Source organism: Trachurus japonicus, chromosome 5, assembly GCF_045865225.1.
Source record: "Trachurus japonicus isolate A0001 chromosome 5, Traja_1.0".
NCBI classification, from domain to species: Eukaryota; Metazoa; Chordata; class Actinopteri; order Carangiformes; family Carangidae; genus Trachurus; species Trachurus japonicus.
The window spans coordinates 30,161,654-30,179,101 of NC_140911.1; the positions used below are offsets into that span (position 1 = coordinate 30,161,654).

General features: G+C 43.5%; 1 protein-coding gene across 10 annotated transcripts in view; it reads left to right on the forward strand.

Annotated features, from left to right (window-relative positions):
• Positions 1 to 6,430: 6,430 nt before the first annotated feature.
• Positions 6,431 to 17,448, forward strand: part of erc2 (ELKS/RAB6-interacting/CAST family member 2) — a 52,242-nt gene continuing 41,224 nt past the window's right edge. For all 10 annotated transcript variants that reach the window (XM_085777324.1, XM_085777328.1, XM_085777329.1 and 7 more), the window contains exons 1-2: positions 6,431 to 6,660; positions 12,226 to 13,036. In XM_085777324.1, the coding sequence (XP_085633450.1) occupies positions 12,362 to 13,036 (675 nt within the window). In that variant the 5' untranslated portion in view covers positions 6,431 to 6,660; positions 12,226 to 12,361. The remainder of the gene's footprint in view (positions 6,661 to 12,225; positions 13,037 to 17,448) is intronic.

Genomic DNA, 17,448 nt, shown 5'->3' on the forward strand with positions numbered 1-17,448 from the left:
CGAGGTCCATGTAGGGTGACCTTTATTCAGTTTTGTGTCTTAATTTTTCCTATGTTTGAATTGTTTGCAGTGTTCAGGTACATGAGTCAATAGGCTATACATTTCATATTGAAAAACCTTTAAATGTGTTGAACTTCCATGTGACATTTTTTATTGCCATGTGTGGTCCCATGGTCCTATTGGAGGAAAAAGGCAGCTATCAGACAGAGGTCCTGTGATGATAACCTAATGCAACACGTTTACATCACCCATTTGTTGTATGCTTGTGGGTTAACATATTTTATTTTGATTAAATTATTACAGAGCAGACTCTCGACTCTGAGGACAACACCCATTGGTAAACCAAATGGAAGGAGGGGTGAGTTAATGACTTAGGACATAAGACTCTTTATTGATCCCACATGTGGGAAATTGTCTTGTAACAGTAGCAAAGAGTACATGATGTGTAAAGAAATTAGGAATAAAATAAAGGATTTACCCTGTAGCCTACAAGAATATAAATATAGCTACACTACTCACTAAAAGTTAGGGATATTCGGCTTTCAGGTGAAATTTTAGGGTGAAGCTAAAATGCCTTCTAACCTTTAAAGGTGAATTTAATGTGACCTTCTCTAAACTTTTGAATGCACATGTCCAACTGTTCAATGTTTCAGTAATTTTTGCACAAGTTGCTGTTCTCTGACAAGGAGCTTAACAGCAAATTTGATCCATGATGAATCAACCAATTTAAATGTCCTGGTTCAATTAGAACTGGTTAGCTGGTCTGTCGTCCGCATCATGCTGTTCACATTTTGACATCATGAGACCAAGACAACACCTAACAATTGATCAATTGTTCAATCAATCAGCCGTGTAGAGGCTGGTAACTCTGTAACCCAGAACCTCAATGACCTTTGGTTGCCCTTCAAGAAGAGTGGGACGTCTCAGCAGACATAAAATGAGGAAATAACCAGTGCATGCTTCTACTGAAATGCTCTACTTTCATTATATAATATCACTGTAGCATGAAGTTTTCACATTTTCCATAAATTTCACCCGAAAGCCAATATATAAACAAAGATATGTACTGTTATGTACAAAACATATTTTTAAGTAGAAAACTGTATGTTTGGTCAAAGAATGTGTTTAACGGCAGCAGCTTCCAGTTGATTGATTCTGAATGACTGAATGGCAGTATTGTTGCTCTGGATGGCGACAACTACGGGTTAACTCTGACAGCAGGTTATTGATTCTGCTTATGTAAGAGAGGCAGGGAGAATATTATTGGCTGAAAGGTGACCATGTGGTCCCTATGGAAGCCCATTTCCACCACTTGATGAAAAAAAATTATGAGATAGCCTACCAAGTATAATTATGCGATAAGTCAAAACAAGGAGCACGCTGTCCTTGGTAGCAGGATGGCTATGGAGTTTTCATCAGTTTCAAATTCCGGTTCCCTTATAATCTATCTACACGGACTGTAACTGGAGTTATAGACCTATTCATCTGAACGGATTAAAAAACATAACATATCTCACACACTGTCTGGCCACACAGTCCAGTGTCCAGTGTCACAGTCCAGTGTCCCAGAAGGATGAACTAATAAAACCGCCATCGGACGAGCTGTGAATGCACCGCAGACGAACCGACAGCATGTAGTCCAAAAGTTCGCTCTGAGCATAGACTGATTAAAAAGAGAGAGCCGTCTCTGACATGCCGGTAAACGGTGGCGGTCCTCTGGTGCTCCTCTCACACACTGTGTGGCCTCGCTGTCGCATCATAGCAGCCTCCCACCGCCGACCCAGAGTTTTATCCACCTGTTCACTGTATTTCCTCACTGTGAAAGTGTGTTCTTCATCCAGCTGTGGACCTACCGGTATGCTGCTAGTCCTGCCTAGCATGGCTAGATGACAGCACTGTTCCTGTGTCCCTTGAGCATTAATGTTTTTTAATCCATTCAGATAAATAACTCCAGTTACTGTCCATGTGGTACAGTATCTGTCCTCACTGTTTTAAAAAGTAAATTGTATGGGAACCGGAATTTGAAAACTCCATAGCCATCCTGCTACTGTGGAGCCCCTCTGTGTGCTCCTTGTTTTGATTTATCTCACAATTTTGACTTAGTATCTCATTTATGACTTAGCTATCTCATAATTATGACTTAGCTATCTCATAATTTTGACTTAGTATCTCATAATTTTTTTTCATCAAGTGGCGGAAATGGGCTTCCATTAGCCTGACAAGCCAGACTATAATGTCTAGTCTGGCAATGACCGGTAGACCTCGGCTCAATCCAGGGGGCAGGATGAAGGCTGTCTTTCAAACTGCCTCTGCACCAATAGGGTAGCGCTATGACTAATCAGAGCAAAGAGCAGGATGACTTTAGCCTGACAAGCCAATTAAAATGTGTCGTCATTGCGTTAAACCCGCCCAACAACTCTCTAAACAGATAGAGCGCTGTGATTGGTGAACACAAACGGTGTTCGAGACTCAAAAAGTTCCTATGGCTCGTTTCTAGACCCACCTGCGGAGCAAATATATTTGCTGCCGCTAGGGTGCGTCTAGATTTCTAGGCTAGGCTTCCATAGGTCCCTGTCATGAAGTTTTTTTTTGAATGAGACATGGAAAAAAGGCTCCAGTAGTCTGAAAGAGACAAGCACATCTACAGTAACCAGTCAGAACTCAGACTGCCAGTCATGGGCTCTCTCCTAGTGGAAATGTTGAGACGAAAATCAGCTGGAGCTCGAAGAGCCTCTAACTGTACCCATTTCTCCACTTCCTGTTCATATAACCTTGCATGTGTGCATGAGACAGAAAGAAAGAGGGAGACAGAGAGTGTGTTGTGTGTATCTGAGTGTTTGTGTTCAGGGCACAGAAATGCTGATGCCTCTCCTTTGGGCCCTGTCAAGCACGCTTAGCGTCAGTGTTTACAATGCAAAATGGGAGAAAGTCCCTGTAAATTCCAGGAGGCCTGAAGGCAGGCGAGGGGAACAGGAAGACAGAAGCCAGGGGTACATTGTTCTGTTTTGGAAAAGTCTGCAGGGCTCTCTGTTTGAACACTTCTGAAGGATGTATTCACCTCGTGGTGAAGTCACAGCATGTGATGTCCTGAGTATAGACTGATTCATGCTGCAACATAAGTTATTCTGTCAGACCTGCTCACTGTATCTGTGGTTGCCCCCAGGCAAATCTTATTTGTAATGCTGACAGTTTGAATAATGAAGAGGAGCCAGTTCAGGCCAGATAACATGTTGCTACTGTGTTGGTTGTGTCATGGCTCCAGCTGTTTGATAACTGTATTTTTTTTGTACAGATTAAACAATGGAGATATCATACAATATGTTAATTATTCATGTTTGGAGGTGCTGATGGGTAGATTTTGTTGCCTCTGGGCAGAGTCGCACTGTGAGCTGTTTCCCCCGGTTTCCTGACTGTTGACTGTAATTTCATATTCCATGCAGGCGTGAGAGTGGTATTGATCCTCTCATCTAACTCTCAGCAAGAGGGAATAAATGTTTTTACTAATGTGACTTTAATTTGAAATATTATAAACTTATACACACATCATCATATCCTATTCAGCATGATAGATGGACCCTAACCCTAATTTATCTTTACTTCCTCTCCTCAGCCAATAACATCTCAACTGGATCATCTGTGCAGGAGTAGTGAAGGAGCAAGAAATCAGGGGAAAGAGGCAGATAAGGACAAAAGAAACATTATAGCCCAGAGTAGTGCCTGTCAGGTGTGCTAGTGTCAGTTCAAACAGCTCCATCTCTCGGTATATCCCTAACATTACTTGTTCGTAGGTGTGTTCTGGTGCAGAACCACCACACGGACACAGTCAGGTATGCACACACATAGTAGACCACCACAGAGACCCAGCCCATTATTCTTTCTGGATAACTGCCAGCGGCTGGTGTCTGGTTACAGAGTAGTTGCTTTCTGTCTGACTCAGGGCGTTGCTCAAAGATTGGCGTTGGGTGAAGGCCACGGCAGAGGCATCATTCCAATTGAACTGTCAACCTTTGTCAGTCAGCTGGTAGAGTGGGTTGGCAACAGCAGCAAAGTCCCAGAAATAAGTGGTGATGCTTTAATGATTTCCAGAACCTTTTTGTAGATCACTAATGTTGTGTGTGTGAGGGGTAACCTGAGCAGGATCGGTGGCTACTCTGTGAGCATTTTTACTGTGTCAGCAGCAGACAACACTTTGCAGGGTTCAGCTGCATCTCGGCCTCAGAGATGAAAGTGAGGACCTCACTCAGGTTGGGCAGGCCTCCATTAAAGGGATAGTTCAACATTTTGGCAAATTGGCCCATTGCCATAATCACTTTAGTCATAGCAGTAGGTTTGTTACCTTTAATTGTCGGTGCAAGCTGTTTTTAGAACAGCGGAGCAGAGCCGCGAGCTGCTCAGAGCTACACTACGGAGGCTAACCCCGGATTTCCACGGGGTCCGTCAGCACTGCGGTACGGCTGTCCCACGGTTTTGCTCCATCCTCTAAAAAAATAGAACTGCTGGGAGAGAGCTGGGTCGCTGCTGAGACGCGCCGCGGCGCGCCCGGTGGAAATAATCACATTGATTAGAGTGGCATCGATGCTGATGGACCCGGTGGAAATCCGGGGTTATGGAATTTCTTGGTTTCCCTTATCAAACTCATCAAAAACACAATTCAACAACTCCAAAACTCTCTGGTGGACAAGTTGTGACCTGCACATTCACCACGCTGAGATAATAACGGAATGTTATGAGACAGAGTTGTTTTTGAGGTAAATTCATGCAAAACCGCTGATGCGTGTTCCCGTTGGCAGCAGTTTTTCGACAAGGAGTCTCTGCATTTTCCTAGAAAACAACTGTCCATGAATGTGGTCAAAGCAGTATTTGAACAGACAGAGAACTGCCCCAGCCCCTTGTGATGGCAGTTCTTGTCTTCCATCAGGGGCCAGCTCCAGGTTCCAGAGGTCAGAGGTTGAGGGGCCACTTCTTCCCTGGACCCTACAATTAAGTTGCTGGTGTTATCAGTTTGAGGAAGATGGTTAGTGACAGCATTCGGGATTTATTTTTCCATGCAGACCTGTCAGCTGCCTTCTGTCATACCAAAACAACCAGTGCCTCCAGTGGATTGTTGGTGGGCTTGATAACCTTAGAAACAGCCATATTGTGGGTTTGTTGCCACTGGTGGTGGGTAGTTTTCACTGGTGTAGGAGCCATTCTCGGCTTTTACTTTGGTATGTATTTTAGTGTTTATTTGTAACTTCCGCTCACACAGGAAGTGAGGTAGGGAATACGGTTACGGGGGCTATTTAAACTGAGCTGAGCTATCGGCAGATGTTGCTGATTATTTTTTTCCTATATTTTTTCATTTGGTGGCTTCAGGACACTTTGGACGAGCAGTATGGAGGTATTTGGATGTTTCATAGCGTGTGTTTTGGACGATTCAAAAGTGAACTCCATCCGCCGCCATTATATGAAAATCCGTTGCCAGCCGGACCCCCCCCTGGAACTCCTAAAGCGCTTTGATGACTCTGAAAGTTCTCCAAACCCTTCCTTGGCATGACGGTGAGTATAGAACATTGGTGAATTATCAATTTTGGGTGAAGTATCCCTGTAACCTCAAATGCCTGGACCTGGAAGCTGGCAGCAGCTGTGCTATGCTGCTGACTGCACTTGAAAGACATTGCTTTAGTTGTGTCATCCCATTATACCTGGGCAACTTGGCTGGTGTTGGGTGCAGCAGTGAGTTGCAGCAGACTTGGTTGTGCTATGTTAACAGCAATGGGCTGCAGTGGTTTGGTGTGTGGAGCAGGCATCAGGTTGCCACAGAGTAGACTGTAGGGTTACAACAACTGGCTTTGTCAGCTGACATCGCTTTAGGTACAGTACTCCTATGTTATCTCTGTGTCTGCAGTAATATCTTAGATTTTCAGTTGCTTCATAACCTTCCTACTTTTATATTGTCTTTGTTTTTACAAAAATAACATTTTACATGCATGACTACTTTATTTTTTTGTTTTATTCAGAAAAAGCAGCAATAGCCTATAAGATTTTTTTTTTTTTTTAAACGGAGTACCTTTTGCGTTTTCTAAAACCTGCAGCATTACACTCGTCTATGGGAGGAAATGCTGCACTAGAGTCTAATTTTAGGGCAGAATATTTCCTCTATACAAACATTTTGGGAAAAAAACAAACTTAAATCTACATGTACAAGTTTGGTTACATATCCCAAAATCTGAATCACCCATATGATTTTATATAATGTCCCTATCCTGACTATAGGCTGCTATATCTACATACATTAGGCTATAACCACGGTGAATGAGCGACCGATTTATTTAGAGCCAATTAGGTGATTCCCATAAGAGCTGGATTTGGATTTTTTTTTTTTTTTTTAAGCTAAACGTCAGCAGTTAATGTGAGTGGACAGGGTCAGTGATTCCCATTCAGCACCGAGATGATGTGAAATCCAGTGCAGGCCCCGCTCACCGCATCTCATCCGCCCATCCCCTCCTGCCAGCTGCCACTTGCAGTAGTGGTGATGCTGCTCCCTGGTGTGTAGAGGAGGAGAGAGAGTGCGTCCGCTGCCCAATGACAGCGCAGGATGCTGAGAGAGGCTGCGAGGGTGAATGGAGGCGACAAGATGCCGTCTAGAGCGGCGAAGGAGAGGAATTAACATCGATAAAGGTACATTTGTCTCTTTTATTCTGCACCCAGTCCACCCGCTTTTCATTAGACACACAATGATGCTTCAAATCCGTGGAGTGTCCTCTCGTTTTATCCCCCTTTTTTTATCAGCGACTTGCCGGAAAAAGCTCCGGCTATAACCCCCTTCTCATTCCGTGGACGTTGATTGCATAGACACAGCCAGTCACTGATCACTTGATGGCTGAGAATTTGCTTTTTTTTTTTAAAGCCGAGTCGAGGCGATGGTACTGTAGCAGCGCCGTATTTCAAAATAAAGGTTTGGGCACGGCGGGTAGGACTAATATTTCATTGGTGTGTTCAGGTGCTCGACGCGCGCCACACTGGAGCCGTCGAAGATGTACTAGGCCCAATGAGCTGTCAATGGCTCGGTCGTGCCTTCCTGTGCTGCATCAAATGTAATTCTGCCCACCTCAGGTGCAAGACACCGACAGGGGAGGAGAATAATTAAAAAGCAGATGCCTCCGTGTAATTAAGATAAACATCTGTCGAGGACGCTTCACGTGTTCACCGAGCCTGTTCGAAGCCGTTTGCTAACGAGCAGTTTTCAGCTCGGCACCGGGGACGTGTCGGGCTGGTTAACCGGGGCCGTTTTGGAGTCGCACATTTACATTTTTTTCTCATCCAATCAACCAACCGGTGAAGTCAACGAGAAGCACGGGGGCGTTAAGGCTCTGTAGTAGAATACGTGATGAAGAGGCTGCATGTGTTGCATGCATGCGCTTGGCCAAAGTGGCACTGCAGCCGCACTGAACCGGTTGGTGTCTTATTTTCACATTAAATGTCTCTATTATCAATCTGTTGTAAAGGCTATTTATAGATGAATGTCCTCCTTTGTCCCCCCTCCAGACATGCGCCCTGACCTTAAAAGCACACTCCTAAGATCCCTGGTTTTAACTTGTGGTCTCGTCCAGCACTGTTTTTTTTTATAGCCTATATCAGAGGGAAAGAAAGAGACGCCTGCATGCCCGGCTTTCAAAATGTCATGATTGCCTCATAGAAATCAGTCTCCCTGACCCCTTTGATAAACTCAGCAAGGCCTGTGGTGATTTTTTTTTTTTTCAGAACATCTGTATCCTCCTCTATCCTCTGTCTCTGCATCACTGCTCCCTGAATCACCAGTGATCATTTCTTCAGTATTGACATTTACTGACAGGTTTTTTGGGTGCTGCTGCTGGGAAGTGTAATTACTTATTAGTAGCTACCTGGGTAATGGCAGCAACAGCATAACCTGTATTTGCTTAAAACTGCATGAAAAAAAAATCAATGTTAAAGGAAACTATATCTGTAATTACACCTAATAGCTGAAAGCTGCAGAACATGTAACATGTGATGCACCTGCTTTTAGATTTTTACTAAAGTTAAAGTGTTGCGGCTGGGCCTGTCAGCTGAGATCCCCTGTGCTACACCGATATTAGCACTGTCTCTGCAATAATATGATAGTCTCCTGTCTTATTGCACTTTGGTCACTTCCCTCTCTCTGGCTTCCTCAGCAATGTGCCTTGGCACCGTGGGGATCTGGCTGATGCAGTGGTGAAATCCTCCATTGCAGATATGAAATTTTTACTTTAGGGTTAGAATGAGTATAAATAGATTTGTTAGCAAAGAACATTGGTTTAGAACTTCGTTGTCTATTATTATACATTTGATATTATTAATTTTAGCTCCACAGATAGGTAAATCTGCTGTTTTAATTTGTTTAATACAACAGAAACCATAACATATTTGGGTTTTGGACTGTTATAGTAAAACAAAAACGTATTTTCAACAATTATCATGAGCTAAAGGCGTAACCCAATTGGAAAAAATACAGATAGACATTTAACTCTCTAAACTGGTCTGATCAAATCACACAAATTCAGTATTTCCATTCCAAGACACTAAGGCAATCAATCTGTAAAATCTGATCAGCCCAATGTGATTAGACTGTGTAGCTACCGGATGGACAGAAAACAGAGGCATCATACCACACAATACAAAATAATGCCCCCCAGCGGTAAACTTAAGACATCTGATCTTTGTTGAGGTTGACAAGTGTGTTTTTTATTTCACATTTGAGCTTGTAGTCTGTTATATTCCTGGCATATGTGGCTTTGTTGGGTACAGTAGCTGACAGTAGGGTCTGGCAGGAAACATGGGCAGCGAACTTGCAACAAATATCCCCAGCTGGGATGTTGTGGTCACATGGCACAGATCCCAGATCACTGGTCCACTAGCATGCCACAGTTGGCATCATTTTTGAAACTCTCCCCCACCATCATATTACTTATTGTTTTTTGGCCTGTAGTTTACCATTACAAAGGCAGCCACATAAGTGAGTCATAGTTGAAGTTGAGTCCTTCTTGATAGAATGTGTCAGCTGCAATAGGGGCTGACAAAGGGCAGCGGAAGATAACATGAGGGAGATGTACAAAGGAGAGTCACTGTCTGGATTGCTGGTGAATCAGTGGGGACGTGGACAGAGTCTCAAAAAAGATGACAACATATGTCAAACACAGAGAAACTTCACAAAAGAGGAAAAGTCATTAGAAGTAGATCTTAACAAACACTGACTGAGCAAAGCTCATTGGACTCAGAAATGGCCGCTGAGTGGAATCAACAGCCTAACAGTTGTTCTGTTTGTTCTGTTTCCACTGGCCTGCTATTACTGTTTTTACTCTTAAACCATTTAGCGGCCAGTCTTCACAGACATGCTGTAGCAAGCTGAGCGCTGAAGATAAGCACTGCAGTATTTGTTGTTGCATATGTCTGCGTATTTAAAATTGGAATTTAATTTCCCAGTGTCTCTCAGAGGAACTAAAACATATTTTTACCAGTTTATACCACACAATATGAAGCCAAAATCTTAAGGCATGCTCCGCCCAAGCATTTAAACAGATTTGTTTGATCTGTTCTTTCTTTTTATCTCTGTACAGTCCCATTTGGAGACACCTGTTACTTAATAATGAACAGAAATGACAGTGTTCTATGAGACCTCCTGCAGTGATCTGCCCCTCGCCAGGACTTTGATACGCCAGTGAGCTAAGGGATGCTGCTCTCAGTTATTATATCACAATGAATAAAAGACTTTACATAAAGTTAAAAACTTGGGGCTGTAAGAAAGACAGCACCTGTACCGCTACCTGCTGTCATGTCACCTTGGTGCTCCTACATTCAGCTGCAGTTTGTTTTTTCATCCACACCTTTTCGGAAACTTCTGCTGCTGTTATGTCAGAAGGCTGACGTACTTTATCAGTGTTAGTCCAGGCGTAGTCACCATGGCAACTGAGTCAGAGCAAGAGTCACCAGAAGAGAAAAGTACCATAGTTCACTTTGACTGAAGAGTCAATTTTATTTTCTCCAAATAGCCTGTGACTGAGTCAGTGTCTTTGTCCTCACCCAGGAGTGTGATTCAGCTCTTGTCCACAGCTTTCACTATTCTACATAAAATATCCTCCATAGTGTAATAATAGTCCTGTCATCACCTGCCATCTCCAGCTTTATTAAATCATAGCCTGTGATGTATCTTGAGATATATTGGAGCTGAAGATAGCATGAAATGGCAGAGCCATTATTACACTATTAAAAATTAAGCATCCCACATCCTTCTCTCCTTGTTAGCCAGAAGGATCTGCACTATTGGACCTTTTTTGTGTGAATTAATTAAAATTTTAATTAGAATTGTGCCAACAAAAGCTGATTAGGTTTCTGTCCCAAAGCCTGGTATGCTTGTTATGATTATTTTATTTAGCTAATCATAATAGAACCATGCAAATATACGGTATTGTCCCCTCCATGTCCCAACAGTAATCAATATCATCAGGTATACAAAAACCCAGTTCTCTGCACAGTTTTGCTGTGAATTGCAGAACACCTGTGGTTATTGAGGTCCTCTTGTCTATTTTAATTTGTTAAATTTCATATGTTTATGAGACAATTCATTCAGCTGAGGGTTGATTACATTATGTCAAGTGCCATGGGACTGATGATGTTCACTGTCTGTTACAGCAGATTTTTTATTGCTTTGAGCTACAGTTATTGCATTGATTGTATTGCACAGGGCCCTTTGTTGATCTACTCTGCTGCTTTCTATACCATACACCATACATTGTTGGCTCTGTGTACATTAGTGATATGCTATGAGATAATTAATTAACATCCCACTCTATAAAGTCCTCAGGAAATATAAAAAGAGCTGATCAACTGTAGGCAAGGAGTTGATATCACATTCACATGAACTGATAATAAGCTATACATCATTACTTGATGTGCAGAATCTGTGCTTGTAATAAATCTAACTCATAAAACAGTAAGACATCATCTTTTGAATAATTAAATCACGGCCTGCATATTTTTTATAGAGTTCATTTCAAAAATACCACCTTCTTCTGGATCATATATATCCTGTCAGTAGACCATGGATGTTATTATTTACTTAACAAGAGACACTTCACTGTGCAGAACAGACAGTTATGCTCTAAGATATTTACTCCGTAGTGTATTGTATCCTGTGTTTTAATCACTGTGTTGTGAAGCTGAGACACGGTGTGGATGTGATGCTGCTCTGTCTTTCCTAAACGTATCAGCACAAGTAATGGGATTTAGATAAACGATGGCCACTGGGATATCCGGGATGATGCTGGTAAATTCCTGTGGGCCATTTCAAACAGGAGCCACACAAAATGTGACAGTTTCCTGCTGGTATTGACTAACACCGTCATAAAGCTACAGACTTACAGACTAAATCTATTTGTTTCTTCATGTTTGTTTTCTGAGGGGAATGTCCTTTTTTTTTAAAAGAGATACTTCAACATTTTGGCAAATTTGCCATTGCCATAATCCCTATAGTTTTAGGAGTAGGTTTGTTACCTTTAATTGTCGTTGCAAGCTGTTTTTTTGATTGGCGGGGCAGAAATATGAGCTGCTCAGCTAACGCTATGGAGGCATATGGTATTTCCTGGTTTCCCTCATCAAACTCATCAAATACACAATCCAACAACTCCAAAACGCTGTTGTGGACAAGTTGTGACCTGCACATTCATCACACTATGAGATAATAATGGAACGTTACGAGACAGAGGTGTAAAGCAAATGCGTAGCCAGAACTACATCCCAGACATGGCTGCTCGGCAGAGTGACTTCAAAATCACAAGTAGTTCCTTCCGAATATTTGCTTCATGTGTCATAATGTTACATAATTGTACATTATTATCTCATACAGTAGTGTGGTGAATGTGCAGGTCATAACTTGCTCACCAGAGCTTTTTGGAGTTGTTGGATTGTGTATTTGATGAGTTTGATGAGGGAAACCCGGAAATACCATATGCCTCCGTAGCATTAGCTGAGCAGCGCGCGACTCTGCCCCGCCAATCAGAAAACAGCTTGCACCGACAGTTAAAGGTAACAAACCTACTGTTACAGTATGACTATAGGGATTATGGCAATGAGTGAATTTGCCAAAATGTTGAAATATGCCTTTAAGTTGATACATGTTTACTGAGCCTTTCATCTGATACACACAAACGGTTGTTATTCACCTAACAGGTGCTTCTCTCCTGTTTTCCTCAGATCTGACTTTGATGTGCTGCACCTATTAAGGCATGAAATAAGCCCCCCATGTGTGGTACAGAGAGTCAGAGCAGTCTCATTTCAGCGTGCCCCCGTTAAGGACCCCCCTGGTGGCCACACCGCCGATTCACAGGACATGTACGGCAGTGCCAGAGCTGTAGGCCATATAGAGAGCAGCCCCGCACGGTCCCCGCGCCTGCCAAGGTCCCCCAGACTGGGCCATCGGAGGGCCAACAGCGGGGGCGGGGGTGGTGCGGGGGGCAAGACGCTCTCCATGGAGAACATCCAGTCCCTCAACGCCGCCTACGCCACTTCAGGGCCCATGTACCTGAGTGACCACGAGGGCGTGGGCTCCACTGCCACCTACCCCAAAGGCACTATGACTCTGGGTCGCGCCACCAGCCGGGCCATGTACGGGGGCCGCGTCACAGCCATGGGCAGCAGCCCCAACATCGCTTCAGTGGGGCTGCCCCACGCTGACCTTCTGTCTTACAGTGACCTGGGCTCCCTCTCCATGCTGCACCACCACCACCACCACCAGGGGGTGCCCTCTGCCCTGCTGAGGCAGGCGGTGCGGGGCAGTGGGGGGGAGCTGCTGGAGATGCAGGCCCAGCTCAGGGACATGCAGAGGGAGAATGAACTGCTGCGCAGGGAGCTTGACCTGAAGGACAGTAAGTTGGGCTCCTCCACCAACAGCATCAAGAGCTTCTGGAGCCCCGAGCTGAAGAAGGAGAGGATCATGAGGAAAGAGGAGGCGGCACGCACGTCCATCCTTAAAGAGCAGATGAGAGTCACTCACGAGGAGAACCAGGTGAGAGCTGCCCTCTGAGGTAATCCACTCATTACTGCAGTAGATATCAGTCGCTGCTAGTTTGCTGTCTTTCTTTCTTTTCTTTTTTCTTTTTTCGATCAACATTTTATTTCAATTTTCAAGTTAGAAGAAAAGAACATGGGTGAATAATACCAAGGCACAGGGGGGGTGTACATAAAGACAATACACATTACTCAAAAAGACACTGACAGACAAGACGCACACAGAAAATAAAATAATTTAGTATAGTACATTTAAAAAAAAGGTTAAATAATGTATGTACTGTATGTATATAAAAAAAAATTGCAAAGGCATTGGTTAGCAACTCGCCAACATTAAAGCCGCCCAAGGTACAAGAGAGGAAGAAAAAAATATATATATATATATACGTATATGCACATATATATAAACATACTGTATGTGTATACACATTCTGATGTAATGCAGCTCTGTAATCACAGTTATAGATATATATTTGTTTATTTCGATCTGTGCCTCTGCCTTCACCATTCCTTTCTCTGCAATAGACCACTGTCATCCCCAGTCCAAGAAATCAGAGAATTACTGCAGTCAGTCATGTTTTTCAGTACTTGTGGAAACCTTTCTGGACAGAGTTCTTTTGTGTGCATAAATATTTAACACACACACTCTCCTCGCCCAGGACTCCAGTATCGAATCAATGTCAGAGAGACCACTTGAGCCACAGGAAATACTAAACCCTTTCATCTTGTTTTCTATAATTTAGTTTTTGAAATCTGTGCTAATATGCCGAGCCACCAGGCCCGTAGGAAACCACCGCGCACAGTTTTTAACCCTGCCAACCGGCTCTCATTGGTTTATGGACCCGGAGCGGAAAAGGCACGACGACGCTGCCAACGGGTGAATTGTAGCTTCCGTGTAAAGTTTGGCCACGGCGACTCTGTATTCCGCTTTATTTGATCAGATTGTCTTTATCAGATGGACGATAGAGAGATTGCTTGCCCCGTCGTGGGGGGGGTTGTAGTCATGGCCCAGTTAAATCAGTTACTGACAAGAGTAGGCACAGGGCCCAGAGACAAATGTCAAGGACACTTAAACACTCAATGTTTGTCTTGGTCTCTATCTCTGTCTCTCTCCTTTCCCACCCTCTCTCCTTCACTTAGTCTGACTTTGAGCATCTCTCTCTGTCCACCTCTGTTTATCTCCTCTCTATTTCCACTTCCATGCAACAGGGAACATCTCTCTCAGTCTATTCATTTTGATAATCCTCATGTTTGACCTCAGTCGCAGTTACATTTTCCTCTTCAAAACCGAGAAACAAATTCCATCATCTCCGGAAATGTCCAGCATGTAGGCTAAGAGCCAACAGCTCGCTGACTCATGGTGCAGTCCAGACGTTTGCATATAAAACACCTTTTTTTTGCTTTAGTTTGATGTTTCCTCTGCGAGCCAAAGTGCACAACACACTCAGATAGATTGTGGAACAGGTCAACGTATTTCTGGAGTGGCTGGATGAAAAGTCCACAGTGAGACGGGGCTGTGGGATGATGCAGCAAATTAAACAACGCCTCCAGCAACGTAAAGGAATTTTACCAGCTGGTCGTGGTCTCCGTGTCAGTCCGTCTACGTTTTCCCCCATCTGTCCAGCTGAGTGATGCTGTCGGACACACAGTAACCAGAAGGCCACTCATTACTCAAGGCGGCGCACGCTGTCACTCCACCTCCTCAAGGTCATAGCCGGATGCTATTAGCGTGACCCTTAGATGAGAGCGGTCTGCAGACGTCTGGCCGGATGTGGGTTTATGGACATCCCCCCATCTGAAACGCAGGTTTTTCACTTGAGAGTTTAAAGAGGCTGCAGTTGAGTTTCCCCCAGCCCGTCCCTGAGGCAGTCCCTCGCTGGGGAGCATGTCAAGCTCTCCGCCTCACAATCGGGTGGTGGCGATCCCTAGAGGGGAAGCAAAGGTACTTTGATTCTCTTCTATCTTTATGATTCATGAAAATGTGTAAAGGACAGTGTTGTGGAGAAGAATGTGCCTATTGAAGCTGCCACTGACAGGACCCAGGCCATTCATCATTTCACTTATTTCTTATGCTCAGTGCGATTAAATACTCAGCACGGATCCTCGTGTACAGTGTATTTTTAGCCCGGCTTCATACACTGTAGGGAGCTGAATGTGTCCGGCTGAATGTGAAAGCTGTGGGCTTTTATGCTTTTATGCTCGACACAAAGATTTTTTTTTTTTTTTGATTTTTTTTATTTTTATCCACAGCCTTGTCCATCAGTGTTCACTCTGACTCTGCGTTGAATGATATTTATATCCCTCCTGGTTGGGTTCATTAATGAAGTATGTCAGCTAATAAAAGGCAGATGTGCCTTGTTACTATAATTGGTCTTTTCTGTCTTGATTTCTGGGGCTGGGAGGCATCCTTACGTAAGCGTACACTTACGGTGGGATGGTTTGGTCACGCCCATCGGGCCGGTTGAGAGTCTGACTGAGGAGCAAATTGCCTCATTAATAATGGAGTAATTTCAGGCCAGTCATTAACTCTGTCTTGTAGCACCCTTTGCAATTGCATCAGGTGCCTCGGGCCTCTATTAGCTTGAGCAAATGCCATGCATTATTTATCATGTGAAAAATCAAAAAAAAATCAGGGAATTATACGCTGCCTTTTTGATGCCACGTTTTAGGAAAAGACTAAAGCATTGGAGTGTGTTTTGCAAAGCTCACGTTCCACTGTGAGCGAAATACCAACCACTGCCCGCGGAGCTTTAATCAAGAGACGGTCATGTCATCACTGTAGGGATGATTAGCCCCAGACTGTTGTGTGTGCTGCATTTTTGAATGTACTTTAAAATTGTCCTGAACCGTTTGACTTGAATTCAGTGGGATTTTTTTTGTCGTGCTGAAGCTGGACACGAGCTGCTAGAGGCGAGTGTGTGAGCTAGAGCGTACCATATCTGACTGAGTCATGACCACTGCTGTTCAGCCGCCCAGTCAGCCTTCATCAACGCAATCCCCAAAATGGAGGCTGAGCTTCTGAGCTCACGCTGCCTCGTTCTGTGTCTGCGCCTCAGACATTTTCATCCTTTACCATAAACTGCTGATCGTCACACGTCACCGCACCGTCAAAGTGTGGACACGTGGATGCGGTGGGGGGGGGGCGTGGTGTCTAAACCAAGAGTGCTGTGGGTTGGGATTACAGTACTGTATGTGGAGCTGCAGCACACATGTGAATAAACATGCCATACAGTCTGTGGTGTGTGTGTACTGTGTGTGTGGATGGAGATGTTTGCATTTTTTGATTAGCAGTTTTCTTCCTTTGTAGTCACGCCAGCTGCTAATGTGTGTAGAGGTTTAGTCATCACCAGCAGGCTGGCTTGTGTGGGAGAGGTATTGTCACAATCGTTTGCACATGTGCTTCGCATACAGTACAGGCGTTTGGCTTCGTGCGGGCCCAGGCATAATGAGCAGACATATTGACGTTTTCAGTGATGCCGTGACACGGGCAGCTCATGTGGACGCAGGAAGTATCTTTTTTTTTTCTCTCTCCCTTTATTGCAAACAAATTAATTTACAAACTAGTCAAGCAAATAGGAGATTTCTGCAAAAACGTATAGCAGAGATTGAACGATGAATACAATTAAATACATAAAACATGAGATATAAGGGCATGAAATCAAATAAACAGACAAAAATAAATAAATGCATTAATAAAATGAAATAAAAAAAAAAAAACTACCTACATCTAAAGTATAGTAAATACATTAGGATTAAAGGGTTGACTTGATAATTGTTATGCTTCATTAGTCAGATCATTTTTGAACACTGAATAGAAGTCTTTGGCAAGTTTGGATTTGATACATTTAGGGACTTAAAGAGGAATTATGCAAGTCCGGTCGCTTTTCCTCTGTTTTGCTAACCTTCCTCCTGGCCATGTGCATTTGTTTACAACAAAGCCAGTGAGAAATCAATCAATCAAGCAGTAAAAAACGTATGATGTTACAACGTGCATATTTGTGTAGTTTAATCCGTCATAAACAAGAGATTATGGGTTACGGGGGCGTTTGTGTCACGATGCGCACAGACAAGAGCTAGGACGCCGGGGCGGCGGCACTGATCTTACAAGCTTGGTTTTCAGCCCAGAGATGCAATAAGTGACACGCACGTGGAAGGCAGAGAGCCTCCATTCTCCCTTGTAACAAGTTAAGCCATTTATTAAACCATCACAATTACTCCAAAGTTGTTTAATTAAGGTAAAAAATGTAGCATAGTTAAGATACAAATCCTGCATAGTTCCTCTTTACCATAAAGGTGAAATTCATTTAAGAAGCATGTGAAGACGGGTGAGGTTTTTAGATATTTGTCTTTATGAGTAAAGAATTTGGCTATGATTAGTAAAACATTTATCATGAAGTCCAATTGTTTGTC